Source organism: Chamaea fasciata, unplaced genomic scaffold, assembly GCF_029207755.1.
Source record: "Chamaea fasciata isolate MVZ Bird 193981 ecotype frontalis unplaced genomic scaffold, bChaFas1.0.hap1 SCAF_27, whole genome shotgun sequence".
Classification (NCBI taxonomy): Eukaryota; Metazoa; Chordata; class Aves; order Passeriformes; family Sylviidae; genus Chamaea; species Chamaea fasciata.
In genome coordinates, this window is record NW_027094112.1 from 4,708,074 (window position 1) to 4,725,838 (window position 17,765).

Sequence of the window (17,765 nt, forward strand, 5' to 3'; positions counted from 1 at the left end):
CCCCTCTCATCTCCCCCATTTTCCCCTCTCATCTCCCCCATTTTTCCCCTCTCATCTCTCCCCTTTTCCCCTCTCATCTCTCCCCCTTTTCCCCTCTCCTCTCTCCCCTTTTCCCCTCTCATCTCCCCCTTTTCCCCTCTCCTCTCTCCCCCATTTTCCCCTCTCATCTCTCCCCTTTTCCCCTCTCATCTCCCCCGTTTTCCCCTCTCATCTCTCCTCTTTTCCCCCCTCATCTCTCCCCTTTTCCCCTCTCATCTCCCCCATTTTCCCCTCTCATCTCTCCCCTTTTCCCCTCTCATCTCTCCCATTTTCCCCTCTCCTCTCTCCCCTTTTCCCCTCTCATCTCTCCCCTTTTCCCCTCTCATCTCTCCCCATTTTCCCCTCTCCTCTCTCCCCTTTTCCCCTCTCATCTCCCCCTTTTCCCCTCTCATCTCCCCCATTTTCCCTCAAGCAGAGCCCTGCTCCCACCTGGCTCCGCTCTCCTATTTATTGAATATAAATTAAAATATATAAATATAAATTAATATGTAAAAATAGGCACATTCATATCTTTATGTTCTTTTTTATTGTATTTTCCATATTTAGATTGTTTTATACACTTACATAATTTTCAACGTTTAGATGGGTTTATATTTTTATATTAATTAATATATTCATATAATTTCGAATGTGATTTTATATATTTATCCACACACACACTTGAGTGAATTCCACAATTAATCCACAGCTCGCACCCCCAGCAAACACTGGTTGACATTTTAATTATCCCGACTTTTTTGTGGCTCTGGCAGGAAAAAAAAATAATGGAGCAAAGGTGGAATTTTAGGGGAAAAATGCAGATATTCACCGAGTGTAGAAGTTGTCTGTAGTCTGGGAATTCTGTGGGAACTGTCCCTGCTCTCGTGGGGTTGGGCAAAGGGATTTTTGGATCGAGCTGGGGAGGAGGATTCTCCTGTCAAAACAAACTTGTAGAAATGACAGAATCCCTTTTCTCTTTAGAATCCCGGAGGTTCCCAGAGTCATCAGCACAAAGGGCTTTTCCCTGCTCTGTTATCCTGGCAAAAATCCAGGTGGCTTTTGTCTCCTGGTGACAAATCCTGGGTGTTTTTTAGAGTAAAATTAAAAAACCAGGAAGCTTTTAGCTCTTCTCACCCACCTACAGCGCAGTTTAGCTGCTCTGGAATTGTTCACCCTGCACACTTTTTAGTTTTTTGTTGGATTTTTGGGGGATTTTGGAGTGAAAACTGACGGAATCTGAATTTCTGGAGCTGGGAGGGTGGAAAACCGATGGATATTTTGTTGTTTTTTTTGGGATTTTGGAATGAAAACTGACGGAATCTGAATTTCTGGAGCTGTGAGAGTGGAAAACCAATGGATATTTTGTTGTTTCTTTGGGGATTTTGGAGTGAAAACTGACGGAATCTGAATTTCTGGAGCTGGGAGGGTGGAAAACCGATGGATTTTTCCTGTTCCAGGCCTTCTCCAGCCTTGCTGAAGCTGCCTATGAAGCTGCAGATGTGGCTGATGATCAGGAAGAACCAGCAACCTACTGCTTATCCTCCTCCTTCGAGCTGATAGTGCAGAAACTGCTGGAGACTGCCGACAGGTAAAACCACCTCTCCAAAAAGCCGGGGGTTTTTTATCATTTTTATCATTTTTTTTATAATTTATTTCCCATGCTCTCGGGCTCTTCTTGGCAGCTGAGATCTGGTGTTGGATTAAAACGTGGCTTTATTTGGTATTAAAAAAATAACAAACCCAGGGGAACAGAGGATGCAAATCTCAGGAGAAGTTTTTCCCGCTGAAGGATTTCTCATAATTTGGTTCACATCTGGTTTTAGGAAGTCCAAGAGTGTCCCTTCTGGTTTTTCTTTGAATTTCCCCCATTTTCCCCCCACATTTCCCCCATTTTCCTCTCCCATTTTCCCCTCACATCTCTCTCCTTTTCCCCCCACATTTCCCCCATTTTCCTCTCCCATTTTCCCCTCACATCTCTCTCCTTTTCCCCCCACATTTCCCCCATTTTCCTCTCCCATTTTCCCCTCACATCTCTCTCCTTTTCCCCCCACATTTCTCCCATTTTCCCCTCACATTTCCCCCATTTCCCCCCACATCTCTCCCATTTTCCTCTCCCATTTCCCCCCACATCTCTCCCATTTTCCTCTCCCATTTCCCCCCACATCTCTCCCATTTTCTTCTCCCATTTTCCCCCCACATCTCTCTCCTTTTCCCCCCACATCTCTCCCATTTTCCTCTCCCATTTTCCCCCCACATCTCTCCCATTTTCCTCTCCCCTTCTCCCCTCACATCTTCCCCATTTTCCCCCCACATTTCCCCCATTTTCCTCTCCCATTTTCCCCCCACATCTCTCCCATTTTCCTCTCCCATTTTCCCCCCACATCTCTCCCATTTTCCTCTCCCATTTCCAAGTTTACCTCTCCACAGTTTTCAGACCCTGCCCTTTCTGTGCAGTCCCCAGACTCGGCCCCTTTGGCTGCAGGGCCCCGGGATAATCAGGAATTGCAGCAGGACATAATCAGGGATCCGTTTGTTCCTTTCCCTGGTTGTTTTCGTGTGGCTTCCATCCCTTCCCGTCAGCTCCAGGTGCTCCCAGAAGAGCCAGGGACCTACTTCATCTCCCATTCCCATCCCAGCTGACACACAAAATACACGAGGCGAAATATTTTGCTCTCAGATGCAGGAAAAAAAATATAAAAAGGCAAAAACTCCACTTTGATGGTGGCTTGAAGGTCACATAAATCTGACAGCTCCGGGTTCAATCCCTGGATCAGCTCCACGGAGTGATTTTTTTTTTGCTGCTGATTCTCCTTAAAAACCTCGTCCCAGTTCAAGATTTAAACTCTTTCCCTGTTTTCATTTACATCCAGCCAGGAGCGGAGTGTCTGGCTCGAGGCTCTGGAGCCCATCAATCATCTCAGGTGCCTTAATTTCAAATCTCACGCCCTCAGAGGTGTCTGGGGTGGGGCTCACCTGACACCAACCCTGAAGCTCCTCCTGTCCCTCTCCTCGTGGTGAGAGCTGCTGGAAATCATTTTCCCAAAAAAAAAAAAAAAAAACAACCAAAACCCTGAAAATCATTAAAAGGAAAATGTGCCAGAAGTGGCTTCTCACAAATTCGCTTTATTTCGAGGCTTTTCAAAGTGGCTCCTGCTTGTCACAGCACTCAAACGGAGCTGTTGCTGGTTGACTAAAATTATATAAAAAATAAAAAAAAAAATCCTGTTTCCAAGCTGCAAATCTTCCTCCTTCTGTTGCAGACCTGATGGACACCAGAATAACTTGAGGAGTTCTGCCTATGAATCCCTGATGGAAATAGTGAAAAACAGTGCCAAGGACTGTTATCCTGCTGTCCAAAAAACCACCCTGGTCATCATGGAGAGGCTCCAGCAAGTGCTGCAGATGGAGGTGGGTAAATCCTGGTTTGAACCGGGGAAATTGTGGCTTCTCCATCCCCTGGGAGTGTCCAAATCCAGGCACGGTGGGAGGTGTCCCTGCCCCTGACATTCAAGGTCCCAAACCGCTCAGGAGTTCTGCATTTAGCTTTTTCACAGCCCCTCTGCTCTCGAAAGCTGCAAAGAACAAATATTTAAAGTACAACCTGGCTGTTCCCCGGAGCTGCCAGGATCCCTGGCGGCCTCCTCACCCGGCGGGGTTTTTGTTTCTTCTTTCAGTCTCACATCCAGAGCACCTCTGACAGAATCCAGTTCAACGATCTCCAATCCCTTCTTTGTGCTACTCTCCAGGTAAATTCCTCTCTCCTGGGTCGGTTGTGGGAATAAAGGGATTTTTATTTTTATTTTTTTTTTTTTTTTGAGGTCTTTTTTTTGTGCACCTGAAGCTCCAACCTCGGCTCCCGGTGCTGAGAATTGAATGAAAAAAAAGTGGATTTGGGTTTTTTTTTTTTTTTGGTCCCAGCTGCCACGTGGGAGGTGCTGCAAGGTTCAGAAGTCTCTAAGCTGTGCTCCAGTGACAGAATTCAGGGCAATGTGACTCCAAAGAAACGCTGGTGGGGATTTTATAAAAGATTGTCTGTGCTGTCACTTTGGTTCCCGGCTTGGCTCCAGCCTCAACAATCCCACAGACAACAACAACAAAAAATTCCCTCGTGGCTTCGATTCCTTCACCTGCACCTCGTGCTTGGTGCTCCCGATCCAAATGACACCAATTAAAATGTTCCGAGTGTCCTCAGGATTCCCAATTAAACATCTGCTAATGAGCGGGAGCCAGCGGTGCAGCGCCTGCTGCTGCAAACCCCGCTCCAAAAATGAGGATTTTCCTCCTTCCCTCCCCAAAAAAAAAAAAAAAACGGCTCAGAACAACCCAGCTGGTGTCCGGGTTGATTGGAGAAATCCTTCATTTCACCCTCCAAAGCTTTGTGGTTGTTTTCACTCTCTTTATTTTTAGGGTAGCTTTTGAAAATAAAATGGGAAGAATCTGTCCTGAGAGTTCGACTGGGGGATTTTCAGGCTGGAATCTCCCAGGGTGGGCACTGATCTCTGCCAGGTGGAATTAAGCTGCCACTTTTAATTCCTCAATGTGGTTTTTTTTAATTTTTATTATTATTATTATTATTATTATCCCAGAACCTGAATTCTTTACCCAAATACTTAAAAACCACTGAGCAAAACTTAGTCTTTTCAGTATTAAAAAAAAATGAAAATCTATTGGTCTTTCACCTGATCTTTTGTTGTTGTTGTTTTGCTGGAAATACAATTGCGACCATCCAGCAGAGGAAAAACTTCTGCTCGTATTTAAAAGGAAGTGAGAGAATCCCATCCCTGGAAGGAACAAATCGGTTTCGTGGAACGTCTTCTTGTCCGTGGAATTCGGGGCTTTTTAAACTCCCTTCCCGCCCGGACCATCCTGTAATTCCACAAACGGAGTCTTAATTCTGTCAATAGCCAAACTCCATCTCTGTGGAGTGAAAAATTCAACTTTAAATGATTTCTTCCCTCTGGAAATGAAGGATTTTTTAATTTTTTTTTTCCTTTCCCTGGGAATTGTTGTATTGGAACCACTTCGAACGTTTCTAAACTTGAATTCAGAAGCCGAACTCGACTTCAAGCTCGGCTGCGACAGAAAATAAAAAGGATTTCGTGATGACGTTGATTTTTTTTTTATTATTATTTTAATAGGCTAAATTTGGGCTGGTCACATTTAATTCCAACTTACGAACGGCAAAGCTTTGAGAACAACCCGCGCAGCGGGAAAAGGGAAATTCCAGCTGGAAAAATCTGAATGCGGCCAAATCAACGGGACTTTGCAGCCGCGAAAACAGATCGGGGTGGTTTTCTTTTTTTTTTTTATTTTGGCAGCGAAAAGGTTCAAAGAGCAGCTCCTTCATCCCTGGCCCAGCTCCCAGGGCTGTGGGAACGCTTTATCGCTGGGATGAGCCGTGATTTTTTTCCCTTTCCCGTGATTTTGCCCTCGGAACGCGCTGCGGAAGGTGCAGCTGTGGGAATGCTTTGATTCTGGGATGGTGGTGGAGATTTTTGCCCATTTTCCATGTTTTTTTCCGGGAAGTTGCAGTTCCCAGGGATGTGGGAATTCTGGGATGATGGTGGAGATTTATGCCCATTTTCCATGATTTTTTCCAGGAAGTTGCAGTTCCCAGGGGTTTGGGAACACTTTACCTGTGGGCTGGGCAGTGATTTTTTCCCTTTCCCGTGATTTTGCCCTCGGAATGTGCTGCAGAAGGTGCAGCTCCCATGGATGTGGGAATTCTGGGATGATGATGGAGATTTTTGCCCATTTTCCATGATTTTTTCCGGGAAGTTGCAGTTCCCAGGGATGTGGGAATTCTGGGATGGTGGTGGAGATTTTTGCCCATTTTCCATGATTTTTTCCAGGAAGTTGCAGTTCCCAGGGGTTTGGGAACACTTTACCTGTGGGCTGGGCAGTGATTTTTTCCCTTTCCCGTGATTTTGCCCTCGGAACGCGCTGCGGGAGGTGCAGCTCCCATGGATGTGGGAATGCTGGGATGATGATGGAGATTTTTGCCCATTTTCCATGTTTTTTTCCAGGAAGTTGCAGTTCCCATGGATGTGGGAATGCTGGGATGATGATGGAGATTTTTGCCCATTTTCCATGGTTTTTTCCGGGAAGTTGCAGTTCCCATGGATGTGGGAACGCTTTATCTCTGGGATGAGCCGTGATTTTTTCCCTTTCCCATGGTTTTTCCCTCAGAACGTGCTGCGGAAGGTGCAGCACCAGGACGCGCTGCAGATCTCGGACGTGGTGATGGCGTCGCTGCTCCGAATGTTCCAGAGCACGGCCGGCTCCGGGGGCGTGCAGGAGGACGCCCTCATGGCCGTCAGCACCCTGGTGGAAGGTCGGGAACGGGTTGAAATCCGGGAATTTTGGGCAAAGCGATGAAAAGTGGCATTTGTGGCCGGGTGGTGTGGGTGCTTCATCCGTGGAAGTGTCCAAAGCTGGAGTAACCTGGGATAATGGAAGGCGTCTCTTTAAGGTTCTTTTTAGCCCAAAAAATCCTGGGATTCGGAAATCCAAACCAGTTCAGAGCGTGGAATTTTGGATTCTTGTGTTTTCTTATGATTTCCAAGGAAAAAATGCGGATGAGGCAGGAGAGGAGAGCTGGGAATGTTCACAAGGCCGGGTTGGACAGGGCTTGGAGCGATTGGGGATAATGGAAGGCGTCTCTTTAAGGTTCCTCTTCATCCCAAAAAATCCTGGGATTCGGAAATCCAAACCAGTTCAGAGCGTGGAATGTTGGATTCTTGTGTTCTCTCATTGTTTCCAACAAGAATTCGGGGATTTATCCAGTCCGGTGGAAAGTTCCGCCGTTCTCAGTTGTCGAGCGGTTGGTTTTCACTGGATTTGGGATGGAATTTTTTGGGAATATCTCATTTGTTGTTGGTGGCAAATGCCACAAATCGGGATTTTTTTTATTTTTTATTTTTTTCCTTTTTTCCCTGCACAGTCCTGGGTGGAGAATTCCTGAAATACATGGATGCCTTCAAACCTTTCCTCGGGATTGGGCTGAAAAACTACGCTGAGTACCAGGTACGCGTCCCACCTCTCCCTTTCGTTATCCGGGGAAATCGAGGCTGCCCCAGCCCTGGAATTTTCCTGGTTGGAGGAGTTTTGGGATAGTGGAAAGGATCCCTGCCCGTCCAGTGGGATCGCTTCCAACCCGAACAATCCCAGGATGCAGCAAATTCCCCCGGGAATGTCTCAAATCCTGGGGCCTTCCAGGAGGATTTGGAGGGTTTTTTTCCAAGCCTGAATCCTGGCTGGGATTTGCCCTTGGAATGTCAAATCCTCCTATGATCCCAAATTCCCGGGGGATGATCCCAGATGCCCAGGGAATGATCCCACATTCCCAGGGGCTGATCCCCAATCCCCAGGAATGATCCCAAATCCCCAGGAATGATCTCAAATCCCCAGGGACGATCTCAAATCCCCAGGGACGATCCCACATCCCCAGGGCTGATCCCAAACCCCCAGGGCTGATCCCAAATCCCCAGGGCTGATCCCAAATCCCCAGGGCTGATCCCACATCTCCAGGGCTGATCCCAAATCCCCGGGGCTGATCCCAAACCCCCAGGGCTGATCCCAAACCCCCAGGAATGATCCCACATCCCCAGGGACGATCTCAAATCCCCAGGGCTGATCCCAAATCCCCAGGGCTGATCCCAAATCCCCAGGGCTGATCCCAAATCCCCAGGGCTGATCCCAAATCCCCAGGGCTGATCCCAAATCCCCAGGGCTGATCCCACATTCCCAGGGGCTGATCCCAAATCCCCAGGGCTGATCCCAAATCCCCGGGGCTGATCCCAAACCCCCAGGGCAGATCACAAATTCCCAGGGCAGATCCCAAATTCCCAGGGCAGATCCCAAATTCCCAGGGCAGATCCCAAATTCCCAGGGCTGATCCCAAACCCCCAGGGCTGATCCCAAATCCCCAGGGACGATCCCACATCCCCAGGGCTGATCCCAAATCCCCAGGACTGATCCCAAACCCCCAGGGCTGATCCCACATCTCCAGGGCTGATCCCAAACCCCCAGGGCTGCTCCCAAACCCCCAGGGCTGATCCCAAACCCCCAGGGCTGCTCCCAAATCCGCAGGAATGATCCCAAACCCCCAGGAATGATCCCAGATCCCCAGGAACGATCCCGCATCCCCGTTGCAGGTCTGCCTGTCCGCGGTGGGGCTGGTGGGCGACCTGTGCCGAGCGCTGCAGTCCAACATCCTCCCCTTCTGCGACGAGGTGATGCAGCTGCTCCTGGAGAACCTGGGGGTGAGTGGGAGATTCCCGAGTAACAGTTGGCCGCACACCCTTCCCAGGGGAGTGGGAGGTGGGAGAAGGGAAGGACAAGTGGGAGGAATTCCGCCGGGAATTCGTCTCGCGTTCGGCGGCGCCGGCGCCGTGGAGGTGTTGGGGGCAAGGGGTTTGGGTTCTGAGGGAATGTCTCGTTTGTCGGCTCGCTGAGTTCCGGGACGAATTCCTTCCCGAGTTCCTCCCGAATTCCTTCCTCTCGCCATCTCTTCCCTCCCTCCCTCTCTTCCTTGCTGAGTTCCTTCCTGAATTCCTTCCGATTTCTGAATTCCAGCCTTCCCAAACTCCTTTCTTCCTTCTGAATTCTTTCCTCCCTTCTTCCTCCTTTTCCCTCTCCCACATTCCCGGATCGTTTCCAGCCGTTTCCCAGCCCCTGCCTCTATTTCCTCCAACATTTTCCAACCCCTTCCACTGGCGAAACGCTCCGAACCGTCCCACAAACCCCCCCCCCCCCGGTGCAGCTCGAGGCCGTTCCCTCTTTTCCTTTCCCGCACTGACCCAGGACTTTTTTGGGAATTTTTTTCCCCCCCCAGAACGAGAACGTGCACAGGTCGGTGAAGCCCCAGATCCTCTCGGTGTTCGGGGACATCGCCCTGGCCATCGGCGGAGAGTTCAAGAAGTACCTGGACGTGGTGCTCAACACCCTCCAGCAGGCATCCCAAGCCCAGGTGGACAAGGTGAGCTCTCCCCGATCCCGGGGGGACATTCCAGGTCTCCTCCTGATGCCTGGGATAGAGTTCGAGGAATGAAGCAGGTGTTTATTCAAAGGATGCACCCTGAGAGCCCAAGGTGGACTCCGCGAGTTTTCACGCTTCTCTGAGTTTTGTAATTTCCGTGTTGGGGTTAATTGTCCAATTGCGGGTTGTGGAGTCTCCACCCTCCGTTCTCGGTTTATCCTTTGTTTTTGTACAATTTTTTTTTTGTGTGTGTTTTTTTACTTCTTTGAGCCTGAGGCTGTAACAACGACCTCGACCCTCAGGCCTGGTTTGTGTGATTAAAGCACGAGGAGAACTTCCTAACGCGTTACACGAAACTCAGAATTACTCGCTAACGCGGCAGCGAAGCTCAGCCTGAAAACGTCCTCGTGTCTCCTGTGCCTTTCCCTAGTCTGACTACGACATGGTGGATTACCTGAACGAGCTGCGGGAGGGCTGCCTGGAGGCCTACACCGGCATCATCCAGGGCCTCAAGGGAGACCAGGAGAACGTGCACCGTGAGTGCCCCCCTGGGTCCCATCCACGCCTTTTGGGGGGTTTGTAACCCTTCCTGTGGAGGAACATTCCCAAAAATCGGATTCAAACCTTCCTTTTGGGGTTGTCACATCCCTGCTCCTTCCCTTCCCGTCAGTCAGTCGGTGCCACCTCCGAGCCGTGTCCCATCCACGCCTTTCTGGGGGATTTGTAACCCTGTGGGGAAATATTCCCAAATATTGGATTCAAACCTTCCTTTTGGGGTTGTTTTCTGGGGAATTTGTAGCTCCTCCTGTGGGGAAATATTCCCAAATATCGGATTCAAACCTTCCTTTTGGGGTTGTCACATCCCTGCTCCTTCCCCTTCCCGTCAGTCAGTCGGTGCCACCTCTGAGCCGTGTCTCCCTGTGTCCCATCCACACGTTTCTGGGGGATTTGTAACCCTGTGGGGAAATATTCCCAAATATTGGATTCAAACCTTCCTTTTGGGGTTGTCACATCCCTGCTCTTCCCCTCTTCCGTCAGTCAGTCGGTGCCACCTCCGAGCCGTGTCCCCCTCTGTCCCATCCACATGTTTCTGGGGGATTTGTAACCCTGGGGAGGAATATTCCCAAATATTGGATTCAAACCTTCCTTTTGGGGTTGTTTTCTGGGGGATTTGTAACTCCTCCTGTGGGGAAATATTCCCAAATATTGGATTCAAACCTTCCTTTTGGGGTTGTTTTCTGGGGGATTTGTAACTCCTCCTGCGGAGGAACATTGCCAAATATCGGATTCAAACCTTCCTTTTGGGGTTGTCACATCCCTGCTCCTTCCCTTCCCATCAGTCAGTCGGTGCCACCTCCGAGCCGTGTCCCATCCACGCCTTTCTGGGGGATTTGTAACCCTGTGGGGAAATATTCCCAAATATCGGATTCAAACCTTCCTTTTGGGGTTGTTTTCTGGGGGATTTGTAACTCCTCCTGTGGAGGAATATTCCCAAATATTGGATTCAAACCTTCCTTTTGGGGTTGTTTTCTGGGGGATTTGTAACTCCTCCTGTGGAGGAACATTCCCAAAAATTGGATTCAAACCTTCCTTTTGGGGTTGTTTTCTGGGGGGTTTGTAACTCCTCCTGTGGAGGAACATTCCCAAATATCGGATTCAAACCTTCCTTTTGGGGTTGTTTTCTGGGGGGTTTGTAACTCCTCCTGTGGAGGAACATTCCCAAATATCGGATTCAAACCTTCCTTTTGGGGTTGTTTTCTGGGGAATTTGTAACTCCTGTGGAGGAACATTCCCAAATATTGGATTCAAACCTTCCTTTTGGGGTTGTTTTCTGGGGGATTTGTAACTCCTCCTGTGGGGAAATATTCCCAAATATTGGATTCAAACCTTCCTTTTGGGGTTGTTTTCTAGGGGAATTTGTAACTCCTCCTGTGGAGGAACATTCCCAAATATCGGATTCAAACCTTCCTTTTGGGGTTGTTTTCTGGGGGATTTGTAACTCCTCCTGTGGAGGAACATTCCCAAATATTGGATTCAAACCTTCCTTTTGGGGTTGTTTTCTGGGGGATTTGTAACTCCTCCTGTGGGGAAATATTCCCAAATATTGGATTCAAACCTTCCTTTTGGGGTTGTTTTCTGGGGGATTTGTAACTCCTCCTGTGGAGGAACATTCCCAAATATTGGATTCAAACCTTCCTAAACCTCCTTTTGGGGTTGTCACATCCTTGTCACATCCCTCCTCCTTCCCTTCCTGTAGAATCATCCTGTGTCACCTCCAAACCACATCCCCTTTTCCCCCTTTTTCCCCTGGATCCCTTTCCCCAGTTTTTTTCCCTGAATTCCCTTTTTTCACCTCAATCCCCTGAATTCCCTTTTCTCCCATTAATCCCCTGAATTCCCTTTTTTCCTCCTGAATTCCCTTTTTTCCCCTGAATTCCTTAAATTCCCTTATTTCCCTGAATCCCTTTTTTCCCCCCTTTAATTCCCAGAGCCACCTCCCTGCCCCTTCCCTCCCAGAGGAACCATTCCAAATGTGATCCAGGCGGGTTTTTTTGGTTTTTTTTTTTTTTTTTGGGATGGAGGGAACATCCCAAAAATTCCCAGCTCTGCCCAAAAAAAACCCCCTTTTCCCCCCTGCAGCTGACGTGATGCTGGTGCAGCCCAGGGTGGAATTTATCCTGTCCTACATCGACCACATCGCGGGGGACGAGGATCACACGGACGGGGTGGTGGCCTGTGCTGCCGGGCTCATAGGGTGAGATTCCCCATCCCGTTCCTCCCAGGAAAAATCCCGGGATCTGCCCTTTCTTTCCTGCCTGGCTGAAGATTTTTGTGTTAATTTTGGGGTTGGAGTTCGGGGTTTTGGCTCCAGGTGTGAAGCGATTCCGAGGGTGAGAAAATTGTCACAAAAATCCCAGATTTAGGATTTTCCAGGAGTTTAAGAACCCAGAAAACTCCTCATCCTTAGGGAACAGAGGAAGCCAGGTTGAAATCCTGGAATTTGCCCTTTTTTCCTGCCTGGCTGAAGATTTTTGTGTTAATTTTGGGGTTGGAGTTTGGGCTTTTGGCTCCAGGCCTGAAGCGATTCCAAGGGTGAGAAAATTGTCACAAAAATCCCAGATTTAGGATTTTTCCAGGAATTTAGAACAAAATAATCCTTAGGGAACAGAGGAAACCAGGTTGAAATCCTGGAATTTGCCCTTTTTTCCTGCCTGGCTGAAGATTTTTGTGTCATTTTTGGGGTTGTGTTTTGGGGTTTTGGCTCCAGGTGTGAAGCGATTCCGAAGGTGAGAAAGTTGTTGTTAAAATCCCAGATTTAGGATTTTTCCAGGAGTTTAAGAACCCAGAAAACTCCCCATCCTTAGGGAACAGAGGAAACCAGGTTGAAATCCTGGAATCTGCCTGTCTTTCCTGCCTGGCTGAAGTTTTTTTTTTTGGTCAGTTTTGGGCTCTGGACATTTTGGCTCAAGGTGTGTGAAGTGATTCCGAAGGTGAGAAAATCATCAGAAAACTCCCAGATTTAGGATTTTTCCAGGAGTTCAGAACCCAAAAAATCCCCTCATCCTTAAGGAACAGAGAAACCCACCTTGAAATATTTCCATTTTCCCTGCTGAACCTAAGGAGAACTATGAAGAAACCAACCTTTCAACAAAAACCCAAACATTTTCTAATCACATTTTTTTAATCACAATTTCGCCCAAATCATTTTATTCCACTCACATCATTTTTTTTTTTTTCCCCTCCCCCCCCAATTTTCCTCTTTTTCCAGGGATTTGTGTACAGCTTTTGGGAAGGATGTCCTGAAATTAGTAGAAGCCAGACCCATGATCCACGAACTGCTAACGGAAGGGAGGAGATCCAAGACGAACAAAACGAAAACTCTCGCCACCTGGGCCACGAAAGAGCTGAGGAAACTCAAGAACCAAGCTTGGTGAGGCCTCAGCCCCATTTTTTTCCCCCCCTAAAAACTCAAAAATTGGCTCAGCAGAGCCACAATCCCAAAATTCCGTTTTCCACGGGGTTGTTTGCCTGGTTTTTGGTGGGAAAAAAGCCTCGTTTGGGGGCTTTGATTTCTCTTTTGATCTAAAAAGTTGATTTTTTTTTCTCCTTTTCTTTTTTTTTCTTCTGGGATTTGGGGTGTTGAAGTCTTTTTTTTGTTGTTGTTTGTTTGTTTTTGTGGGTTTTTTTCTTTGTGTAATCCTGGAATTGTTAAGGTTGGAAAAATCTCCCAAGATTTGAATTCAACCCCGTCTTTTCCCCACTTTTTGTCCCCCTGATTTGGGGTTTTTTTTCCCCCTTCAACCCCATTTTCCCCCCTTTTAAATCCCATTTTTCCCCCTTAAACCCCATTTCCCCCTTTAAATCCCATTTTTTCCCCTTCAACCCCATTTTCCCCCCCTTAAATCCCATTTTTTCTGCCTTAAATCCAATTTCCCCCCCTTTAAATCCCATTTTTTCCCCTTCAACCCCATTTTCCCCCCCTTAAATCCCATTTTTTTCTGCCTTAAATCCCATTTTCCCCCCCTTTTAAATCCCATTTTTTCCCCTTCAACCCCATTTTCCCCCCTTTAAATCCCATTTTTCCCCTTCAACCCCATTTTCCCCCCCTTAAATCCCATTTTTTTCTGCCTTAAATCCCATTTTCCCCCCTTTTAAATCCCATTTTTCCCCTTCAACCCCATTTTCCCCCCCTTAAATCCCATTTTTTTCTGCCTTAAATCCCATTTCCCCCCCTTTAAATCCCATTTTTCCCCTTCAACCCCATTTTCCCCCCCTTAAATCCCTTTTTTTTTCTGCCTTAAATCCCATTTTCCTTCCCTTGAATCCCATTTTTTCCCCTTCAACCCCATTTCCCCCCCTTAAATCCCATTTTTTTCTGCCTTAAATCCCATTTCCCCCCCTTTAAATCCCATTTTTCCCCTTCAACCCCATTTTCCCCCCTTAAATCCCTTTTTTTTTCTGCCTTAAATCCCATTTTCCTTCCCTTGAATCCCATTTTTTCCCCTTCAACCCCATTTTCCCCCCTTTAAATCCCATTTTTTTCCCCTTCAACCCCATTTTCCCCCTTTAAATCCCATTTTTTTCCCCTTCAACCCCATTTCCCCCCTTTACATCCCATTTTTCCCCTTCAACCCCATTTTCCCCCCCTTTAAATCCCATTTTTTCCCCTTCAACCCCATTTTCCCCCCCTTAAATCCCATTTTTTCTGCCTTAAATCCCATTTTCCCCCTTTTAAATCCCATTTTTTCCCCTTCAACCCCATTTTCCCCCCTTTAAATCCCATTTTTGCCTCTTTAAATCCCATTTTTGCCTCTTTAAATCCCATTTTTTCCCCTTTAAATCCCATTTTTCCCCCCCTTTTTTTCCAGATCTGTTACCATTGGGACGACACCTGAGGAGAGACCCCCACTGGAAAAAAAAAACAAACAAACCAACACCACCACCACCACCACCAAGACAACAAAAAAAAGGAAAAAAAAAAATCTCCAAATCTCCTACAAAAACCCCCCCCCAAAAAAAAATCCAACCCCGGGAGCGAGGACGATGTGTGGGAATGTTTGGGAGTGGTGAGAGGATGCTGAAGGATGAGTGAGTGAACGAAACGAAAAAAAAAAACACAAAAAAAATCCCAACGTTTGGCATCCAGGAGGGAATTCTGTGCCCCAAAAATTCCAAGGAGAGCAGGGAAAAAAAAAAAAAAAAAAAAAGGCGGAAAAAAGGGGGGAATAAAAGCAAAATTCCCGTCAGCCCAGGAGTGGCTGAGCTGAGAGGAGAAAAACGAGGGAAAAACGGGGAAAATTGGGATTGTCGTGGTGCTCTGTGAGGTTTTGGCTGCTGGAGAGAGAGAGAGAGAGAGAGAGAGAGGTGGAAAATTGGGAATTTCCCCATGGATTTGTGGAATTCCCAGAGATTTGGGAAATCTCCCAGGGATTTGGGAATCTCGGGGATGAGGCAAATCCCAAAAAAATAAAGAGAGAGAGGAGGAGTTTCAAAGAGGAGTGAGTGTGTGTGAGTGAGGTCATATCCACATTCTCAACTTCCCAAAAAAAACAAAAACAAACAGAAAACGCAAAAGAATTCACGGCAGTTTCTCTCTTTTTTTTTTTTCCCAAAAAAAAATCACCAAAAAAAAATTTTTTTTTTAAAAATCCGGGAAAAAAAAAGACAAAAAAAAAAAAAAAACGACAAAAAAATGTACAAAGAAAAAAAAAAAATTCTGAAAGACACAAAAAAAGTTTCGGAAATCTCCAAAAAATTTCAAGGTTGAAGCTGTTGCATTTCAGAACTGAGGTGTTCAGGCAGTAAAGAGAAACGGGAAAAAAAAAGTAGAAAAAAAAATATTAAAAAAAAAAAAAGGAAAAAAAATGAAATTTAAAGGAAAGTCGCTTTTTTTTTGGGGGTGTTTTTTTTTTTATTATTTTTAGGGATTTTTATTTTTTAGGGAATGCTGAATGTTTGGAGCTCTTGGCTTGTCCTGCTCAGCGACAAAAAGCGCCTTTCCTTCCTTAAAAATACTCAACTGTGAATGTAGAAAAAGGGGGGGAAAAAAACCACAATTTTTTGGGGTTGCAGGGAATAGAACAAAAAAAAAAGAATTCTGTTTAATCCAGCGAGTTTCAGGCTTCAAAAATTCCTAAAAAAAAAGTCAGGAAAAAGTGCAAAAAAAAAGAATTCTGATTTTTTTAAATAAAAAGTGCCGCGAATTGGGAAAAGGAATCTCCTGACTGGGATTGTAGCGGAATTAAAAATTGTGCCAAAGAGGTGAAAAAAATAAATAAAAATATGCACAAAAAAAAAAGGAAAAAAATTTTAATAATTCAGGTGATGTTTGGACTGAAAATTGGATGGGAAAACACAAAAAAAAAATGGGATTTAAATTAAAATTATCTGGGATTTATTTTTTTTTTTTCGGGTTCGATTCGGATTTTTTTTTCGGTCTCTTGCTGCACTTGGAGAGGAAAAAACAAAAAAAAACCACAAAAAACCACGAGGAAAAGGAGAAAAAAGAGGAGGAAAAAAAAAAAAACCACAAAAAAAAAGGAGAGAAAAATAAAAAAAAAAAAAGAAATTTATATAAAATATATAAATATATAAACTTGAGTTGAGCTGACAACGCCGGCGCTTGTAAAAGGTTTCTATTTTTCCACTGCAGTTGAAGATGAATAAAATGGTGTCAAACATTCCCCAATATTTTCCTTTTTTTTTTTTTTTTCATTAAAATTTTTTTTAATTAATTTTAATTTTTTTTTTTTTTTTTTGGGATATTTGTCACTCTTTTCCAGGAGGAAAAAAAAAAAAATATATAAATTGGGATCTTTTTAAATCGGATTTTGGGGGGTTTTTTTCTCATTAATCCACGAGGAATTTTTTTTTTTATTTATTTCTCGTTTGCAGAAATTTTTTTTTCCTCTGGGGGGAAAAAAAAAAAAAAGGAGAAAAAAGGGGGGAAAAAAAACCAACAACAACAAAAAAAAGATTTTTGGTTTATTTTGGTTTTTTTTTTTAGGAGGTTCAGGGTTTGGAGATTTGGAATTTTCACTTCGGACTTTGCGGCTCTGTGGAGGTGTCGGGAAAACTCCCGGGAGGGGGAGCAGGAAAACTGGGCAGGATTTGATCCTCAGTTCTTGGAATGTTCTTTTTTTATTATTTAATTCTTTTCTTTTTCATTTTTTCCCTGGTTTTTTCCTTTATTTTTCCCATTTTTTAATTTTTCTCCTTTATTTTTCCCTTTTTTTTCTTTTATTTTTCCCATTTTTTAATTTTTTTTCTTTTATTTTTCCTATTTTTTCCTTTTATTTTTCTCATTTTTTCCTTTATTTTTTTTCCAATCTTTCCTTTATTTTTTCCACTTTTTCTTCTATATTTTCCTTTTTTCCTATATTTTTCCACTTTTCCTTATTTATTTTTTCTCATTTTTTCTTTTTTTCCCCATTTTTTCTTTTTCATTTTTTATTTTTCCTTCTTTTTACTTCTGTTTCTTTTCATTTTTCCCCTTTTTCAGGTTTTTCCTTTTCCCCCTATTTTTCTTCTCTCTTTTCCTCCGTTTCCTTTAATTTTTCCCATTTTTCTTCATTTTTCCCATTTTCTTTAATATTTTTCCTTTTCCCCATTTTTCTTCTTTTTTTTCCCCATTTCTTTTAATTTTTCCCATTTTTCTCCTCTTTTTTTCCTATTTATTTTTTTCTTTTTCCCCCTATTTATTTTCAATTTTCCTTCTTTTTTTTTCCCCTCACATTCCCCAAACCCCTCCAATTTTTTTTTTTTAATCTTTTCCAACAACTTTTCGTTTCCCTTAATATTTTTTTTTTTAAATTTTAAAATTTAAAATATTTCCCCCCATTTTTCCTCCTCTTCTTCCCTTTTTTAATTCCATTTTTCCCTCCCTCCCGGCTCGTACAGGGTATCAGACATGAAATGTGCCTTCAGTGCTCTGCCCAACGCGCAGAACCAACAAAAAAAAAAAAAAACCAACCCAAAATCCACTAAAATTCACCCAAAATCCAAGAAAAAAAAAAAAAAACAAACACAAAAAAAACCCCCCAAACCCCGTTCCCAGCGATGCCTTTTTTTTCTTTTTAGTTCGGGGCGGGGGCGGAAAAATTCCCAAAGGTGGAAGAAAAAGAAAAAAAAAAAAAAAAAAAAAAGAAAAATACAAGAAAAAAAAATTAAAAATATTAAAAAAAAAAATTTAAATAATAATTAAAAAAAAGAAAAAAAAAAAATTAAAAGCCGTTCCCGGGTGGGAGGAGCCGGTTCCGGGGCCAGG

General features: G+C 44.7%; 1 protein-coding gene across 1 annotated transcript in view; it reads left to right on the forward strand.

Moving 5' to 3' along the window:
* Positions 1 to 17,523, forward strand: part of KPNB1 (karyopherin subunit beta 1) — a 26,742-nt gene extending 9,219 nt beyond the window's left edge. Inside the window, exons 6-16 of the mRNA XM_066204808.1 lie at positions 1,487 to 1,606; positions 3,279 to 3,426; positions 3,693 to 3,764; positions 6,208 to 6,352; positions 6,962 to 7,044; positions 8,175 to 8,282; positions 8,855 to 8,998; positions 9,429 to 9,534; positions 11,639 to 11,753; positions 12,768 to 12,929; positions 14,368 to 17,523. Coding sequence (XP_066060905.1) covers positions 1,487 to 1,606; positions 3,279 to 3,426; positions 3,693 to 3,764; positions 6,208 to 6,352; positions 6,962 to 7,044; positions 8,175 to 8,282; positions 8,855 to 8,998; positions 9,429 to 9,534; positions 11,639 to 11,753; positions 12,768 to 12,929; position 14,368 — 1,204 coding nt within the window. The 3' untranslated portion in view covers positions 14,369 to 17,523. The remainder of the gene's footprint in view (positions 1 to 1,486; positions 1,607 to 3,278; positions 3,427 to 3,692; positions 3,765 to 6,207; positions 6,353 to 6,961; positions 7,045 to 8,174; positions 8,283 to 8,854; positions 8,999 to 9,428; positions 9,535 to 11,638; positions 11,754 to 12,767; positions 12,930 to 14,367) is intronic.
* The last annotated feature ends 242 nt before the right edge of the window (positions 17,524 to 17,765 follow it).